At 39.8% G+C, this 20,301-nt stretch overlaps 1 protein-coding gene across 3 annotated transcripts in view; it reads left to right on the top strand.

The window, feature by feature from the left end:
• Window positions 1–17,868, top strand: part of SNTB2 (syntrophin beta 2) — a 77,776-nt gene extending 59,908 nt beyond the window's left edge. The window contains exons 5-7 of one of the 3 annotated variants that reach the window (XM_081107761.1): window positions 2,992–3,188; window positions 12,199–12,383; window positions 14,207–17,868. In XM_081107761.1, coding sequence (XP_080963887.1) covers window positions 2,992–3,188; window positions 12,199–12,383; window positions 14,207–14,299 — 475 coding nt within the window. In that variant the 3' untranslated portion in view covers window positions 14,300–17,868. Of the gene's footprint in view, window positions 1–2,967; window positions 3,189–12,198; window positions 12,384–14,206 lie in introns of all 3 variants that reach the window. The other 2 variants (XM_081107762.1, XM_081107763.1) reach the window with 2 other exon arrangements.
• Window positions 17,869–20,301: the final 2,433 nt, after the last annotated feature.

The following is a 20,301-nucleotide window of genomic DNA, read 5'->3' on the forward strand; positions in this document are numbered from 1 at the left end:
GACCCCACCAAGACACATCATAATTAAAATGCCAAGAGCAAAAGACAGAGAATCTTAAAAGCAGCAAGAGAAAGACAGTCAGTTACCTACAAGGGAGTACCCATACGACTGTCAGCTGATTTCTCAACAGAAACTTTGCAGGCCAGAAGGGAATGGCAAGAAATATTCAAAGTGATGAATACCAAGAACCTACAGCCAAGATTACTTTATCCAGCAAAGCTATCATTCAGAATTGAAGGTCAGATAAAGAGCTTCACAGATAAGAAAAAGCTAAAGGAGTTCATCACCACCAAACCAGCATTATATGAAATGCTGAAAGGTATTCTTTAAGAAGAGGAAGAAGAAAAAGGAACTCTTACCATTTACCACAGCATGGATGGTACTGGAGAGCATTATGCTAAGTGAAATAAGCCAGTCAGAGAAGGATAAACACCACATGATCTCACTCATTTGTGGAATATAATGAACAACATAAACTGATGAACAAGGACTGATCCAGAGACGGAGAGGCATTGATTGGACTGTCAGGCCTTGGAGGGAAGGTAGGGGAGGGTGGGGGTAAGGGGGAAAGATCAACCAAAGGATTTATATGCAAGCATATAGGCCTAACCAATGGACATGGACAACAGGGGGGTGAGGGCATGAGGGGGGGGGGGGTAGGGGGTAACGTGGGGATAAGGACACATATGTAATATCTTAATCAATAAAAATATATATATATATATAAAAGATCCATTCAAAATGCAAGAGAAACCAGTGGATTTTTAATGTAACAGGATATTAACTTTATTGGTAAGGTTTCAGATCCTACAATGCAGCTGACCTTTAAGAAAGCACTTGATGCCTGGATGCAGTTGCTCAGTGATTGAGTGTAAACCTATGAACCGGGAGGTCAGGGTTCGATTCCCAGTCAGGGTACATGCCCAGATTGCAGGTTCAATCCCCACTGTGGGGTGTGCAGGAGGCAGCCAATGAATGATTCTCTATCATCGATGTTTCTATCTCTCTCCCTCCCCCTTCCTCTCTGAAATAAATAAAAATATATTTAAAATATTTTTTTAAAAGCCCTAGTTGGTTTGGTTCAATGGATAGAACGTCAGCCTATGAACTGAAGGGTCCCAGGCTTGATTCTGGTCAAGGGCACATGCCCAGGTTGCAGGCTCAATCTCCAGTGGAGGGTGTACAGGAGGCTGCCAATCAGTGATTCTCTCTAATCATTAATGTTTCTATCTCCCTCTCTCTCTCCGTCTCCCTTCCTCTCTGAAATCAATAAAAATATGTTTTTTAAAAAAGAAAGCACTTGGAGTTTTGGTTCAGTGGACAGGATATCCACAAATATCTTAAAGGCTATTAAAATACTTCCTTTTCTAGCTGCATACTGTGTGAGGCTGGGGTTTCTTCATATACTTCAACTACATACTGCAACAGAATGCAGAAGCTGATAGGAGAATTCAGCTACCTTTCATTAAGCTGGATATAAGAAAATTTGTAAAAAAATTAAAATAGTGCCACTCTTCATTAAATGTTTGTGTTTTGGAAGATATTTTAATAAAGATAAGTTATTTATATTAACATGTCAATGGGGGAAAAAAGGAGACATGTACTACTATTTGTAATACCTTAAACAATAAATTAATTTAAAAAAGTGACAGGTTTATTATTTTTAAATGAATTAATATTTTTAAATTGCTCAGTTTTAATTTCTAATTATCAATAAATATAATGGATGCAAACAAAAGCATTTTAATTTCTAATTATCAATAAATATAAGAATGTAAACAAAAGCATTTTAGAGTACTCTGTAGTTTTTAAGAGTATAGAAAGGGTGCTTAGACAAAAATGTTGGCAAGCCACTAGTTTAGTGCTTCTCAACTGTAGCCTCACACTTGAACCATCTGGAAAACTTTTAATAAAATTTCCTGGGCCACACCCTAGACCAGTTAAGTCTGAATTTTTGAGGATGTGAGCCAGGCATCAGTCATTTTTAAAAGCTGTTTACCAGGTGATTCTAGTATACAGCCAGTGTTGAGAACTATAGTAATTAACTTGGTTAAACCAGTTGGTGGATTAGAAGAAATTGCCTTTTCTTTAAGAAATGCACTCTTGCCTTTTATCTGAACCAATAGTGACTCCCTGACAACTAAGGGCAATGTAAAGGAGCACCCATTTGCTCTTAGATGTGTTCTTCCTCAGGTTGTTAGAGGAGTGAAGGAAGGAACCAGCATATTTGTAGAAAATATTATAGGTATACAGCCTACCATGAAGCCAACAAGCCATTTTTTCTCTTTGCTGTACATTTCTTAGTCAAGTTTTTAAAAATTCTGTATGGGAAACATTGTCGGCTGGATTTCTAATAAGTGAGGAAGTATGTACTTTTATACTGATCTACTTAGGACTTATAGGAAATATTTTTTGGGAGAAGTGAATAAATTGAACTGTATTAAGTGGTTGCCATGAAACAAAATGTTGAATAGTTTAATGACCCTAAAGAAAATTACTTTTCTCGTTTTTTTTCCACATGTGTACTTCACTGTGTGGGGTTTTTTTTAGCAGTTTCACTGAGGTATTATAAACTGTGGACTTTGGGTGATTATGATGTGTCAGTGTAGGTTGATCCTTCGCGCGCGCACACACAAATATATATATATATGTATTTACACACACACACTAATCTGGTGAGTGAGGTTGATAAAGAAGCAGCTATGCATGTGTAGGGGCTTATCATTTCCTAAACAGAATTGAACCTTTTATTGATATGCATAGCCTCTTGGGAGCATAAAAATGTCAGTGGGAAATTGGGGCCCTGTGCCTGTGACACCAAGGGTCATTTTATGGGAAAACAGAATGGTATCTGCTTATATTGAAATGTATTTCTCCAAACACTGCTGATGGCTTTTATAATTTTCTGCGTATCAGCCGGTATCAATTGCTGACATCTTCCTCTGACAGTACATTAAGTACTTTTAGTCTTTGCTCTGTTTGTGGTCCTAGGTTGGTTCATTCTGGCTCTGGATGTCGATCACCCTCCCTTGGTTCTGACCTCACGTTTGCTACCAGGACAGGCTCTCGGCAGGGCATTGAGATGCATCTCTTCAGGGTGGAGACACATCGGGATCTGTCGACCTGGACCAGGATACTCGTTCAGGGTTGCCATGCTGCTGCTGAGCTGATCAAGGAAGTCTCTCTAGGTATAGATCCTGGCATTTCACTTCTAATAGTAATTAAATGGAACTGTTGTTATACGTAAAGTACAAGTCATTATCATGTGTACCAGACTTGAAAATGTTCTGAAATATGGCAGCTTAAAGTGATCATGATGGGAAGAAACCTCATTTCTTTGTTTTAATAGCAAAGTTTTTCCAAGCCTTGTACATGGCTCTGAGCACATTCATAAAACCCTCTGTACAAGATGGCAGTTTTACTGTCCATCATTTTAATCTGTCTGATAACATAAAGACTCGTTTACCAAGTACTAGATGCATTGACCCTCTAGTTAAGATTTGGAATATAAGATATAGATAGATACCCTTAAAATAAGCTTATGGCTGTAGAAAAATAATTTGGAATACAAGTTTCTTTTTAAAAGTTTGAAGATGTGTACCCAATACTTATTGAAATAAGCATCTGAAGGAATTAATTTTGGCGATCTCTTTCCATTCTTAAAGCGCCCTCTTGTGGCTAGTCTATATGATTAGGGGTGTGGTTTCATATGTATGCACAGTATTTATGTATTATGCACTGTATATATGTACAGATATTTCCAGATTGCCTTTCATTTTAATAAGAACAGAATAGTCAAAATTAATATACAATTACAGTTTTTAATATAGTTTGAATTGCTTTAAATATCTTGGTTATAAGTTGGTTTACTTAATTTTGCTGCTTTTATCCATGATTTTATTTTATAGACCTAGTTTTACAGAATTTATAAAAGAGGAAATGTTTCAAAAGCAGAAAGTCTTGTGATTTATCCTTCTTTCTGTTGCTTCTTGAAAGCGAGGGAGCCCATGGCTTAGAAGTGCAGGGGCACAGGGACAGTTTTTTAGTGTTGTCAGATAGTGCAGATCTTCATCTATTTAGGACGTCGATATTTTCCTCACAGCTACAGTGACAATCCAAGCAGTGACACCAGTGACTAGTAAGAACCCACCGTGGGTTTTGACCAAAGCCACCACATCCACACTGTCTTGCTCAGTGGTCTGTCTCCTGTCTGTTTTCTCTGTGAAGTGGCTGGTCACCACATTAAGGCCTGAGGGCTCTAGTTTTCATCCTGACCACAGCCTGTGCTTTCTGGGATGGCCAGTCCTCATTCTGAAGGGCTGCGATGCTCTGTGTTCCTGTGCAGAGCCTGAGCAATCAGGCCAGCACACCCATCCTGGCACCTGGGGTCATCAGATCTTCTCCGAGGATCCGGAGAGATATGCTTCCCAAGCAGAGAGTTCAACTTGGATTTTTTAACATTTTTTAGTTTCAAGTTGTTTCTTTGGTGTCTGGAAGCCAAACTTTATCTTCCAGGAAATAAAAAATCTATTTAGTCCCTGGCTCACAATTGTTTAAATAGAGACGGCTTGAGGAGGAGAATAAAGACAGCTGGTTTCTTTTATTTTTAAATAGACAAAAGAAACATTTTTAGGTAGATTTTGAACTTTTTGTTCTCATTCACAGCCTTATTTAACCATTACCTTGGTAATACTTTCATTTTCACAATTCAGGTCAACTGATGTGCTATACCTGTTAATCACTTACTCTATAGAGGTCTGCCAGATATATTAAACTGGCTGAAGGGAAACTGCTTTGGTGAAAGTCAAAGTTTCTTTAAAACGTGTGTGTGTGTACATGCACATACTCATGTGTGCACACTTAGTCTGCTGTCTTAGTGTATGTATACTTAGTGCACACATTTGCATATACACACACATAGAAACATAAAACAAGCATGTTCTTTAGATACATGTTACCACCTTCTGGTCCATTGATTCAGAAAGGTTCATTTAAAACCAGTTAACTGCCACACGTCCAAAAGGAAAAGCATCCCCACACGCCACGATATTTTGAATTTAATTTAAAAAATCAATTTGCAATGAATATTATAAAAATAAATATATTACTCACAATTCGGGTGTTCTTGAATATTTTCAGCTGAAAAATTTTTAAAGTTGGTCAGGGCTGCCACTTAGGGGAAATTGTTTGTTCTTTTTATAGATGCACGTGGCGTGTGTGGAAGGTCCACCACTTACGTTTACAGGCGCTTGTGGCATACAATGTGTAAAGCTATAATTGTGGCCCTAGCCAGTTTGGCTCAGTGGATAGAGCCTTGGCCTGTGGACCAAAGGGTCCCAGGTTCAATTCTGGTCAGAGGCACGAACCTTGGTTGCAGGCTCCTCAGGGCTCATGCAGGAGACAACCAATTGATGTATTTTTCTTTCCCTCTTCCACTCTCTCTCAAAATCAATGGGGAAATATCCTTGAGTGAGGATTTAAAAACATATATATATGTTAAAAATAAAATTATAATTGTGGCACTTTATACCACATATTCAGATATTTGTGGCCTAAAGAAAGAAAGTTGACCAAAAAAAAATCAATATTTAAGCTCTGTTTTCTTGTCTCATGTATTTTGGTTATCAATTATCCATTTAGAAAAATTCTACTGACTACATACAAGAGTTGACTAATGAATGTAATACATGATCTTTATAATGTTCATTTCGTGTGTTTTATTTTTATTGATTTCAGAGAGGAAGGGAGAGGGGGAGAGAAATAAAAACAACAATGATGAGAGAGAATCATTGATCAATGCTCAACCCTGAGCTACACCAACCAGGCTGTTCATTTCGTGTTAAATCTTTATTAGATTATAGTTACAGTAGAATTGATCTGTGATCCTTCTGATATGCAAGGACTTTTTTCTTTTAGCAAACATGAACTTCAAGATGACTAAGCAGAGAATACAATTAACTCCCTCAGATCCATAAAACTATTTCCATTAGTCACAGGGTTTGAAAATATGAAAATACATATGAGTGTGGCTGTTTTGTAGTTTAAGAAGTATGCTTTTAAAGGCTTAATTTTATTATATCAATTACCCAAGCTATTGAAGTTTTTAAATCGTGCAAGAAGTTTATGAAGATACTTTATATTTCTGTAGCTTTAGTAATATGGGCTAAGAAGTCATAGACATAGGTAGGAATTGCATTAATAAGTATGCAGAAAATCCTAAGAGGAGAAGGAACGTCAGCATTTAAAAGTATATTGTTGCCTGGCCGGCATGGCTCAGTGGGTGAGAGTCAACCTATGAACCAGGAGGTCACTGTTTGGTTCCTGGTCAGGGCACATGCCTGGGTTGTGGGCTTGAGCCCCAGTGGGGGACATGCAGGAAACAGCCAATCAATGATTCTCTCTCCTCATTATTAATCTGTTAAGAGGTAATCCGCACTATTAACTGGTGAATTAATCTGCATTATTAACCGGTTAATAGTTAATCTGCATTATTAACCGGTTAAGAGTTAATTCGCACTATTAACCAGTTAATAATTAATCCACATTATTAACTGTAACAATGTGGATTTTGTAATCAAAGAAAACATGATAATTTCAAGAGAAACATCAAAAGTGCTTTATTCAAAGTAATGTCCATCGCTAGCTACACATTTCCCCCATCTTTCAGGTAATTGGTGGATACTGTCCCAATAGAACTTTTCTTGTTTTGAGGCAGACCATTGAGAGACCCAATTTTCCACTTCGTACGTTTTGAAGTGCTGCTCAGAAAGTACGTGTGCCATCGATCGGAACAAGTGGTAATCTGAAGGAGCAATACAACAAAATAGCATACATATCAACTCGCATATATATCAACATATGTATAACTCCAGCTATTGAAAAAAATCCGCAGTATTAACCGGTACACCTAGTAAGTCATAAATGAGATACGTGTTAGATAACCCTAACACACAACCCTCTGAGGCAAATTTTATCACCTCCATTTTCAAGATGAAGGAACTGGCGTTAGTGTGGCTGCAACTTGAATTGGGGACTTTCTGACTTCAAAATCAGTGCCTCAAGCCTCTGCACTTACGCCTCTAAATGACTCATTCTTACGGCCAAATCAAACTTCTAGAGGGCATATACGTCATCAGTTTCTCTTAATTGGTTAAATTAACAAATATTTATTGAGTATGTTATTAGTTACAAAGCTCTGCTTGGTAATGAGGGAAATAAAAATAAATAAAACTTACCTCATGCCTTTGACCAAATAGCTATAAGTGAGGAACATAGTGTCATGTTCTTCTTTGTATCCCTGAGAATGATTAGCCTGTTGCTTATACTTGATGGACTGGCTTTCCCTATGCGTAGTAATGGAGAATGTTGCCTCAGTCCTTCTCTGAGAGAGTCCTGAGCAGCCCAACCAGGTTGAACCTGCGAAGCCCACTCCCTTCTGGGTTGTTCTGAACGCCCAGATGAGCCCACACGGTCCTGCAGCTGGGAAAGGGTCTTGCTGGAAACATTGGCGCCCCCAGAGTCCTCCTCCCGTGTAACTGGCCCCAGAACAGCAGAGACAGGATTTGCAGGGTAGAATTTATTTGACATCAAGGTCTTTGTCCTTCGTGATACACTGGTAACCATTTAGAAAGACACATGGTAGCCCTAGCTGGTTTGGCTCAGTGGATAGAGCGTTGGCCTGGGGACTGAAGGGTCCCGGGTTCGATTCTGGTCAAGGGCACCTGCCCGGGTTGTGGGCTCAGTCCCCATTGGGGGGCGTGCAGGAGTCAGCCAATGAATGATTCTTTCTCATCATTGATGTTTCTATCTCTTTCTCTCTCCCCCTCCCTCTCTGAAATCAACAAAAATATATTTTTTAAAAAAAAGAAAGACACTACCTAACCGGCTTGGCTCAGTGGATAGAGCGTCGGCCTGCGGACTGAAAGGTCCCAGGCTCGATTCCAGTCAAGGGCATGTACCTTGGTTGCGGGCACATCCCCAGTATGGGGTGTGCAGGAGGCAGCTGGTCGATGTTTCTAGCTCTCTATCCCTCTCCCTTCCTCTCTGTAAAATCAATAAAATATATATTTAAAAAAAAAAGAGAAAGAAATACACAAGGTAGAAAACACAAGTTATATTTACCAGTATTTATCTTGGTGTAACACTAATAGGTTTATTACTAATTAATGGGCTTTTCTTTCTCTTAGCTTTTTTTTTTTTTTTTTTAGTATTAAGGGAGCTGCTTAGAAAGTTATCTTTAATGTGTGTAATTACACTCAACAATATCCTTGTGGTTTGAAAAAGCCAATGTCCCTTCCACTTAGCAGATTGTGAAGTGGTAGCCAGGGCTGTAGAAGGAAAACCAGGGTGGGTGGGGACAGGCAGTACCAAAGGAAGAGCATTCGAGGAGAAGAATGGCCAGTAGGGTTAAATGTGTCAGTTGGGATGATTTTGGGTGCAATTAATAGAAAATACCCTCTAAAACTAGATTCATGCATTAAAGAAACGCATTCTCTTACATAAAAGAGGAACAAGAGTAAAAGGAGGTGGTGGTGTGTTTTCTCTTCCCAATCATAGTTCTTTTCTGTGTGAGCCAGTTTGGTTCATATGCACACCCTCAACCAACGCCAATCACCAGGGGAAAGCCAAGCTGCCTAGTCCAGAGGCTGTCTGCCCTTGAAGTTGAGGTCACCCTTCCCTGAAACACTTTAGGAGAAAATAGAAACCTGAATAAAATTGGGGTTTGGCTGTAAAGGAAGAATGGAGAAATAGAAGCTGGGTAGACAGCCAACAATGAGCACTACCAGTATCAAGTAAGACAGGGCTGGAGAAGCAGGTCGGATTTAGCAACATGAAGATAATTGGTGCCCTTGGGGAGAGACACTTGGTGGTGTGATGGCTGAGGATGGGATGGGAGGTGAAATGTGGATAAACTGAGTGTAGACCGGCTCTTTCAAGAAGTTTTGCTGTGAAGAGGAGAGAGGGGACTGGTAGAAAGTGGAAGGTAAGGAGCTGAGTAGAGGTATTTCTTTTAATGAGAGAGACTTGAACATTTTAAAAAGTTAATGGAGGGATCCGGTTTAGAGGGCCATGTTGCAAATGGCAAGAGGAAAAAGGGATAACAGGCTTGTACAGTTTCTGAGAAGGTGGGAGTGGGCGGCATCCAAAGTGCAGGTGGAGGGACTTGGCCTGAGGCTGGCAGGGAAACAGGTGGCTCTGAGAGGAGAGAGGCTGGGTGGAGCTGTGCGTCCTCGTCTTAGCTGCTGACGTGGGCATTGCCTTTTCCTCCTGAGTAATTTATGCCGTACACATCCCTGGCTTTTACTCCAGGTGCAATTACAGGCTACTTTTATATTGTTCAAATTTTTTTAAGTTATATCCTGTATAATAGGAAAAACTTTTTTTCCCCTGAAAAGCTATCAGTTATTCCCATGCACCAAAACCATTACTGTAAAGAATTTTACAATATGTTATTGAGGAGCTGGGGGAAATAGCAGAATTTTAGTTTGAGGGTTTCCTGTGAAGTCTAAGGCTAAAATTAATGGATTTTGTAGAGCCCAAATACTGACTCCCTTGTCCCAATCCCAATGTCTCATATTTGCCCAATTGCATAACCATCAGGAATTGTACCCCCAAAACAGGTATTAATGCTCCAGACCAGTGGTTCTCAACCTCAACTGCACAGTGGAGTAGCCTGGAAACCATCTTTTATTCAGCTCTGTATCTCCCAGCACCTAACACAATGTCTGGTGCATAATGAGTGCTCAAAACAATCCAGTATAGTTTGGTTGCGATTACCTGTCTGTCTTCCTTGCTACCCTGTGAGAGCAGAGAATTTAAAAATATATGAATAAATGAAATAATGAACAATCAGTGAAGTAAGACATCATCACCATTCCACCAGACAGTTACTCTTCCTGTATGTTTTCTAGTTATTCTGGGCCCAGGCTCATGAATTTGCACCTGTGACAAGTGGCCCTATTATGGCCAGTTCACACACACATACTGGCATTTCCTTCCTGCCCTCCTGATGGGAAACAATCCTGAACAGAACATTTTAAGAAATATCTTGCATGACAAGCTTGTTGGGGGGGTAATGGCTTGCCTTTGCTCGCTGAGATTGCGGATCTTGCCCCACTGGGGACACCTGCAGGCAGAAATACTCACCTGTCTGCACCGCACCTTCTTCAGCCAGTGCTGCAAGGACCTGGGCAGATCCTTGTTCTTTGAGCTTTTCTGAGCTAGAACTGACCCCTCTCTTCTCGTCAGACCTCAAAACCCTTGACCAGCCGTGGGCAAACTACGGCCCGCAGGCCGGATCCGGCCCTTTTGAAATGAATAAAACTAAAAAAAAAAAAAAAAAAAGACCGTACCCTTTTATGTAATGATGTTTACTTTGAATTTATATTAGTTCACACAAACACTCCATCCATGCTTTTGTTCCGGCCCTCTGGTCCGGTTTAAGAACCCATTGTGGCCCTCGAGTCAAAAAGTTTGCCCACCCCTGCCCTTGACTATACTGTAGCTTCAGGGATGTTAATAGAATAAAATGATCTTGAAAACTCTATGCTGGTTGCCTCGATTGGTGCCTTAATTGGGATCTGTTCTTTCTCCAAACCCCTCAGCCATTCATTTAGAGATTGTGGCACTGGATTACTTCTACAAAGAGTTATTATTTTGTTGTTATTTATTAATCCTCACCCGAGGATATTTTTTCATTGATTTTTAGAGAAAGTAGAAGGGATGGGGAGAGACAGAGAGAGACATACATTGGTTGCTTACCCCATGCACCCTGCCCAGGGCTGGGGATTGAGCCTGCAACCAAGGTACGTGCCCTCAACCAGAATCGAACCACGGCCCTTCAGTCCGAGGGCTGACACTCTATCCACTGAGAAAAACTGGCCAGGGCTACAGGGAGTTAATTTTATCCATGTTCCTCCCCAAGGTTTCCTTTCTGAGATTTAAAGTCCATTGTTCAAAACTCTCTTCTCTGAGTAGTGCTGAGAAGGGACACTGCCACTATTTATGTTATTCATTTTCCTTATTTCATAAACACTCCGGCTGCCTTGACCAATTGAATGTCTTTGCAAACTGAAAGAATCAGTTTGATGTGAGCACTTGCTTGTTTGAGAGCCAATCTTTCTGTTTAAAGTGACCAAGCAGGGCTGGGAGGAGAGAGGGGAGAAAATGGGAGATATCTGTAATACTGTCAACAATAAAAAATATATTTAAAAAATAAAAATATAAAGTGACCAAGCATACCCCACTCTAATCCTTTAGGTGATTTTAAGGTGAGCTCTTATAGGCCTATGTTAATTCCCAGGTCTCGGCGGGTCTCTCACATGGAACCCCTGTGCTGCCAGCAAAACTGCTCAACTGTTAGTGAGACAGGACTTTGCCATTCTCTATAAAAGACATTTTTCCATTTGTTTTTTTAGAGAATGGAAGAGAGAGGAAAAGACAGGGAGAAATATTGATGTGAAACATCAATTGGTTGCCTCCTGCACACACCCCGACCAGGGCCTGGGCCGGGGAGGAGACTGCAACCGAGGTACATACCCTTGACCAGAACTGAACCCGGGACCCTTCAGTCCACAGGCCGACGAGGGCACGATAGCCTTTATCTTTGATAAACATTATCTTTATCCTCTTCCCAATACCAGCCAAACCATGTTTTTCCCCTGAAAGGCGTTTCTTCTCTTTTGGTTGTTCCTTCTTCTTGCCCACTTGAAACCTCTCCCTGTCCGTCACTGCCTGTCCGTTTGGTCTATTCTTTAGGGCCTATCTGAAGTCCCATCTCCTACAGGAAACCTTTCCTTGACTTTGGCCTTATTCGGTTCAGTGTGTAGTCATGTTCTGTACGTCCTACTTTGCACAGGGGTTTCATGTTTATGCCCCTTCATCTGTGAGGTCCTTGAGAGCAGGGGCTGTGCCTCTTCCTTCTCCAGTACCACGCACAGGCTCTTGCCAGCACGGGTTCAGTTGTCACTGAATTGAACTGAATCAGATCAGATTTCAGGGAGAGTTATGGTAATTTCCTTATCTCAATCAAGATGTTGACTGGAGTGACCAGAACAAAACTCACTGTAGGAGGTTCCAAATAGGTTAGGTATCACACATTCTTAAGATTTTGTTTCCTTTTTTTGAAGTCAGAAGAATCCTTTTCCACCTGACAACTGAAGCAGGAACTTTAACAGAGCGTTTGCTTATCTTCAACAGGCTGCACATTAAATGGCCAAGACGTGAGACTCACTGTCCACTACGAAAATGGGTTCACAATCTCCAGGGAAAATGGAGCCCCCAGCAGCTTGCTGTACCGCTACCCCTTCGAAAGGCTGAAAATGTCTGCTGATGACGGCATCAGAAATCTGTATCTGGATTTTGGTGGTCCTGAGGGAGAACTGGTGAGAGCGTTTCTGAAAAATAGGTTCATTCTAATAGCTATTCTCTTTCTTATGTGTTGTTTCTTACCCTCTTGCGTAGACATATTATGAACTGATAATCCACTTTTTTCCAGGAAACTGTTCTTCAGTTTTCAAGATGCAGTGGGTTTGGGTTCTTTTTTTTTCCTTTCCCACATTTGGAAATTATTCCCTTTTTTAGAAGTATTTTTTTTTAATCTTAGAAAGAAAAAATAGCCCTTTTAAGAAATAGGTTTTTATAAACAATAAGATATTAAATATTAAACATTTTAAATACTAAATAAATTCTAGTCATTGCTATTTAGCAGTTTCTTGGTATAAGAATTAAAAATAATAGGGTGTCTTGGTTGCTACAGAAATTCTGCTGATCAGAGAAAAAGATGCAGAGATATGTCCATACAGCCATCATTTTCTTTTTTACCTCCTTGTCCCTTAAAGGAAATTTCAACAGGAACTCATGATCCCCTTTAGAGAACTAGAGAAGTGCATTTCAGAAATCATAAATTGTGATAAAGGAGTAAAACAATGCCTTTTCTCTCTTACCAATATTGAGCCAGTAGTTCAGGTCTTATATGTGAAATCTTATATCCATTGACACAGTCACAACAGGTCTAAGTTGGAAAGCAGAATCTTGACGCTTTAGAACTGAAATAGATCTATTTTGAGCACACTGGCTAGAAATCTTACTTTAAATGATGAAGCTTTGGGAGACTACGGGTAGGCCATGAACCAGGGCTTTTCAAAAACCTGAAGCATTAAAGACAGTTAAAAGCTTCTATTAAATTAACTTCTATTAAAGTAACCAGTTATTAATATCTATAGCCATATAGCAAGCAAGGTATTAGATTATCCCCAGCTATTTATATATTTTTAAGCCCTGCTTTACATTTCATGTATGCAAAGTTTAGTGAGGAATTTAATGCTCTATGACTATGCTCTTCAAGTCCTAGTTTTCTTTACAAGGCATAATTAAGCCGTGTCCTATTCCTGGTCTCTGTTATCAGTGCCACAGTGATTGACGGCCCCCTTGACTCATGCAGCCAGACCCCAGGTCTCCTATGCATCTGGTGCCAGGTGTCCAAATTAGAGGCCTGTGCTTAGAAAGGTATAATAACCCTCTTTACTAGCCTCAAGAGTTGTCATTTCCACCACAAACTTATATGAGGTGTCAAAATCATGCCATAGCCCTAGCCCATTTGGCTCAGTGGTGAGTGTTGGTCCACAAACTGAAGGGTCTCAGGTTCAATTCCAGTCAAGGGCATTCTGGTCAGTTGCGGTCTCCAGCCTGGTGGGAGGCAACCAATCAATGTGTCTCTCTCACATCAATGTTTTTCTCTGTCTCTACCTCTCTCTTCCACTCTCTCTAAAAATCAATGGAAAAATATCCTCAGGTGAGGATTAACAACAACATCAAAAATCATACCATAGGGGGTGACAGTTCAGCTGAGCTTACTGTGGTTCCCACTCAGAAATGCATACAGTTACAATGAATGGTTTTCATATAGGATATTCCTTTCTTTTAGATCCTCTACTTTTTAGTTCTATCAGGCATGGTGGAAGCCAGTATACCACCAAGTGTAATTGTGGATGTGAAACCTCAGACTAACGTTTAATTATAACATGGAAACTCCTAACTTGAGAGTACACTCTCATTTGTGGCATTCAGTTCCCAAGAGTTTCTGTAGCTCTGGCACATTCTTTATCTAAGTTCTTTTGAAAAAGTAGAACATCACATCTAAATTTGTTTCTTTTGCGTGTTTATTGGCGTGTCTGTGTATGGTAGTGATAACGCCCTTTCTCCACAGACCATGGACCTGCACTCTTGTCCGAAGCCGATTGTATTTGTGCTGCACACGTTCTTGTCGGCCAAAGTCACGCGCATGGGACTGCTTGTATGAGCAGCAAGAATCAGAAAAGAGCCTTGAATGTCACAAGAAGTATTTTCACCTCAAAAAAAAAAAAAATAGCACAATAAGAAAGCTCTTTGCTCTCCTCCAGCACAGTGCCTTGACAAGGACCTGCGAATCACTGCTGACCCCCAACCACGTTTAAAGAGGAGCCTGCCTTTCACAACCTACCGTGGCCAGAATTTCTAGGCTCTAATGAGCTCCAAAATGAAGCTGTTGACTTATTGTTAGTTTCCTAATGTGGTTTCTAAGTAATTGGGTTTAATTCTCCTGTTAAGAAGGTGGCTCATTGTTTTTCTTTATGGACATAGTAAAATATCCAAGAAGTGGGGGTTTTTCTTCTTCCTGTAGGATTTATTTCAGACTAAGCTTTGATCTCTTGCTTAGGAAGACTGTCTCTTCCCAGGTGCTAGTTTCCAGCAGCCCCTGCTTCTTGGTCATTCCAGATATGTTGTACGTTGTGATGGAGTTTACTGTACGCACTTGCTCCTCCCGCCCTAGGAAGTCCTCGAGTTGTATCACCAAAGCGCTCTTCCATGTGTCCTGGCTCTCGCTGCGTCCCCCCACCCCCCACCATCCCTTCCCACTGCACCACCAGCTTTGCCATTTCTCAGTGCTAACGTTAGGACCTAGAACTTGCAGAATTTGATTTGCCTTGCCTTCCACTCCCTTTCTGGTGGTGACCAAGTTGAAGAGCAAGTCAGAACCACTGCATTGAAAGAAAATACTTGTTTGAGAGTTTTCTGATTTTACTTTTGGTAGGAACCAGGGGATGTGGTAAGATTTATTTTAAAAGAAAATCCTTATTTTATTTTTTCCATGACCTAATAATTGATATTTGCTTTAATGAAAAAATCCTCATGTTAGCCTAAGCCATTTTTTATTGCTTACCAAATGTGCCTTTGGTTGGGGTTCGTGGAGCTTTATTAGTCACTATTTGAATAACTGGATATCACTGCCATCCCAGGGAGGTCATCTGTCCTGGTGTTAGAACAGCCTGCGGCAGCTCGCCTGAGTACTGTCTTTTCTCGTGGGCAGTCATAGTTGAGAAAGATACAGCCTGAAGAGCAAGCTTGTTTCAAGAGGAGAATTTGTGGGTGAAGCCAGCTTTGTAGCACAAACAAATTGTCGAGTTGCTTTAGGCTCTGTTCCCCCATGTAGGACCCTGGCCCTAGCCTTCTCCCCTTGTGGCAGCAGAGTGGTGTGGACAAGCAGCTGCTAACTCAAGACTCAGTGTAGCTTAGTAACCCATCCTCCAGTGGGCGGGGTGAGGAGACCATGGACGGGAGGCCTGGGTTTTGCTAAGCACTGCCAGATGTCATCATTAGGACACGTGACAGTAAGATCGCTGATTTTGTGGTACTGGAGAATACACTCAGTTATTTATAATCATGAAGGAGGTGCATATCTGAAACCATTTAAAATAGTGTAATAGCTGTATAAGATATCAACATTAGTACAGTCCCTGGAACTGAAAGAGAAGGTAATAGTGAGTTGGCTGTTCTCCGTGTTCTCTGAAGAAGGGTCTGGGGTTAGTTCTCATTTACTGTGTTTATCAGGAGTGCCTAGAGGATGTGAGCACTGCAGAGGGTGGAGGCGGGCAGCACTCCCAACAGGAAAAGAAAGCACAGCGGTGTGTGCAGCACACAGCTATTTGGTGTGAGCGCAGACTGACACAGGTGGGATGTGAAAGAACCCACTCGAGCTGGAAGTTCTAGTTAGACGTTGTGAGCCCATTGTCTTCACTCCTTCCCGTGTTCAGTGAGATTAACCACAGGCAGAGGCTTGGGAGAGAGATCTGTTCTTCCTCACCACCGGTCCCAAAAATGAACTGTCTGATCCACTTAAAACTGGAAATTGAAATCTAGACTAGACTACGTCTTTCAAGAGCTTTTTATGTTTTGAAAATTCACAAGCCCAAGTTTGGTTCCATCTGGAGTAAGGTGACAAGTTAGGGAAGAAAAAAAAAATACCTTGACGGTCCAGCTGTGATTTCTGGAAGAAGAATTTGAATACATAACCCTGAGATAGGGAAGCTTAGACATTCTTTGCAGTGAAAGTATTTATCTGAGAAGATGAACGATGTAATCACAGACTTTTGCAGCAAAGCCATTTGGTTGAGGTTTTCTATTAGTGTGAAAGGCTAAGCCACTGACAAGATTTTCAGGGGGAACTTCTGAGCCACCTGCTCAATGGTTATATGAAAAGATCTGTAAAAAAGGTGTAATTAAAACGTGGGAAGGAGAGGTAAGGCGGGTGTGCACTTCAACCCTTTTGTTCAAGCTTAAACTGCCATGGATAGCCCCAAGGTCCACAGGGTTTTTAATATTTAATAGGGTTTTGAGTCTTGATGTGGAGTGAAATTGATGGGAGGTTTCCTGTGATCTCTTGCTCCCCCAAGAGCAAGAGCCCTCAGGCTGCTTGTTTAACAAACTTCAGCAGCTTTCCAACCATGGATGACCAGGTTGTTCTTCGATTAAGTGTGTTTGTGGGATTTTCAAACCACAAATGAAGAACTTTTTGTGAATGAGACAGCCTTGATAAATATGTGCGTATTTTCAACCCACAGTTGGGAATATGAGGAGGGCTGACTCTATCCACTGCTCTGCACTGTTTTATATAAGGGACTTGCACATCCGTGGATTTGGGTCCTGGACCCAATCCCTAGTGAACACCAAGCAACGACTGTAGCTAAGGTTTTAGGGAGCCAAAGTTAATTCGTGGGTTTTCGACGGCCTGGGGAGCTGGCACCCCTAATCCCCACGTTCTCCAAGGATCAGTTTGTACTTTGTATTTAGATGCCAAAATATGGCAAATTATTTTCAAATGAATAGCTAAAAATAGGCATTTTTCATATTTCACATCTTTTACAGAACAGCTAATTTTTCATTTCTTTTTTATTCTGAATTAGGAAAATTATTGAGAATGTTGTGGGCTTCCATGTGTAGAATGTAAAGGAATTGCAGAGTATTGTCCCCCTCATTCTGATGGACCACTTTCAGTGCCCCCCAGGACCTGGGCCTAGACATCTTCTCCATATTCCACACAGATGCCTATCAAAGAAAAGGCTCAGTTACTATTTTTCTGAAAAAGGTAAGTCCTTTTCTGAAGTCATCAAATGGACCTTACCTGGAAAGGTTCTAATATTTTATATGAAGAAATACTTTATGTTTATACAGTATTTATTAGATTTTGTAACTGTAAACTCACCTACCTAGTAGACAGAGTTTCAGGTTAAATATTGGGACATGTTCAGGCAATCAAAATATTACTTTAAATGTCATTCACTTATTTTAAAGCTATGTTTTAGCACTTTTTAACTCTAGGTAAGTCTGACAGTGCCTGTTTTTATCATCTGTAATCTCACAAACTTTGTTATTGAAATTGCATTGCAGGAGAGATTGAATTATTTATTTCTTACATTTTTATAAGTGGAAAAATCTCTCCAACCAACAAATGATTAAAGTTGTTACTGATTATTTGTTCTCTTATCCTCCTAAGCAGAATGATAACAAATTTTTTTTCAGCTGATTAAATGCACTTAGCTAATAAACCAAAATTTATTTAAAAAAAAAAAAAAGCTGTGTGGAATCTGGATAAGATTATGTTTCTTCCAGAAAAACAAATTAGTGCAAATGCTTTTGATGGACAAGTGTGACCACTTTTGAGAAAAGGTTATGATAGATTTTTTTGTTAATTTTCTGAGAACCTCCAGGTCTTCGTTTTTAATTTATATGCATGTGGATAATTTGTGTGTGTTTTCAAAAACATGGAAGAATCTCCATATTTTTTAATGCAAATTATCTTGTAAGCTGCTATGCAAATTGTATTAAAAGGCCTACCTACTAAAAAAAGTTAAACATTTTTGAAGCTTCAGGGAAGACCTGTAGACTTAAGCACTTTCTCTGCTTTTTTGTATCTTGTCTTGGATATGCTGAATTATGTTATTGTTTTCACTGGTTATAAGCTATTGATTGTACATAATATTTAAATCATCCAAATATCCAGCATACATTTCCATGTTGTTGCCATCCACTATCGACACCATGAGTGAAATGGCTGGTTGGAAAGCCAAAGTTCATGCTTTTACAATCCTTAATGAAGTAAAATGCCAGATCTCTTTGGTCTCAAAACATTGTTCTGGTCTGATCTGACTATCTGTGTAAGAGAGACTTCTTTAAATTTGGGATGCTTAAACTTTTAAGTTGAATTTGACTATAGTCATACTTATATATTTTTGTCAAGTATGTTATGTGGCAGGTGATATTATATTCTACCTTGAGTGTGGAAATTTCTTTCAGTTAAATTTGAATTGTTATAATGGCCTCTGAAGATGAAGACAAAGGAATCTGTCATCTGCTGCCATTCTTCCTCTGTGTCTCGATTTTAATTGCTTGGAAATCTAGAATTATTTTGACTTTCTATATACTGTCTTTAAAAATCGACACAGCAGACTCCCCCCTCCCTTTCCCTTTTTAAGCTACATCTTCGTGCTGAGTATATAGACACTTGATAAATGTGTCATGTTAGTTCTAAAATAATTATGCTTTATATCAGGATTATGTTTTCTTGATCAATATAGCTATTCTCATGGTGAAATTTATTTTGTACTAGTAATAGACTGCTTAAGTGGCTGATTTGAAAACCGTTCTCTAAAAAAACAAACTTATCTGGCATATAATTGATATAAGTTCATCCTATGAAAGGATTAAATTTCAAGTTAAGGTAAAGTACAATAAGTAGGCACATAGAGCATATCTGTTTCCTTGTCTCTTTTGACACTAGCTAAACTGCCAACTGGAAGAATGATTGTTATATATAAACTAGAAAAATATTTTAACAAGATTTCTTCTATTGTTTCAAAACTGATAAACTTGAACTTAGTCTCTTGCCATTTATTCTTCCTTTCCACTTCAGGTTCCTGAACCAAAGCATATTCTGGGTTTTTAAAGCAAATCTGCATTTGATACAATGCATAAATATGTCATTTGCAAATGATTGCTTGTTCTCCAATGAGCATTTGGTTATATTCAACAAAAATCTATCATATGAACTGTAATCTTTGAATTGCCCAAAATAGATTGACTGAAACTAAAAACCTATAATAGAGAAATTATCGATACTCTGTTATTAAGGGGTTGGACAGAAGTAAATTTACAGTTGTTCACAGAAGTAATACAGTAATTAATAAATAATAATACAAGAATAGCCCTGGCCAGGTGGCTCAGTTGGTTGGAGTGTCATCCCATACACCAAAAGGTTGCAGGTTTGATTCCCGGTCAGGGAATGTATGGGAGGCAACCAACCGATCAATGTTTCTCTCACATCGATGTTTCTCTCTCTTTCTCTTTCTCTCCCAGTTCCTCTCTTAAAAAAAAAAAAAAAGCCACACACACCAAAAACATATTCTTGGGTGAGGATTAAAAAAAGAAGAAGAAAACTGTGTCTCATGGTACTCACAAACTGTAAACCTACTTTTGCCCACCCCTGTATTGTGAGATAAGATATCCTAATAGATTTCTAACTTCTGCGTCCTCTGAGTCCCTTACTCAGTTTTTCTTAATCTTAACCTCTAAACTGTTGACACCAATGATCTTTTAGTTTTTGAGTCCCTCTTTGTTCCACTCACATACACACCCTGAACCTGACTGTTCTGTCACCTCTTCCAAAGTGACAGAAGCCTCTTGTGAGGAGACAAAAGGTACTTTGGAGGCTTGGAGAATTTTTAGAAATTGCAGGGCTAATTCATGATACAGTAATCCTTGCAGACTTTCATCGAATAAGCACTTATTAGTGTATAGTTCTTCACATGCTCTCTGAAGGGTCCAAAAGAAAGTTCTTGCCCTCACATAGCACATAATCCATTCTCAATCACACCATGCCATCTGTCAGTCAGAGGTTAAATAATTAACCACTTCATATTTTTATCAAAGTACATCTGGAGTTCTGCTCATTTGGCAAACTGGAAAGTGTTTAAAAGGAGGCTCAGTCTT

This window comes from Myotis nattereri, assembly GCF_964212035.1.
Source record: "Myotis nattereri genome assembly, chromosome: 15".
NCBI lineage: Eukaryota > Metazoa > Chordata > Mammalia > Chiroptera > Vespertilionidae > Myotis > Myotis nattereri.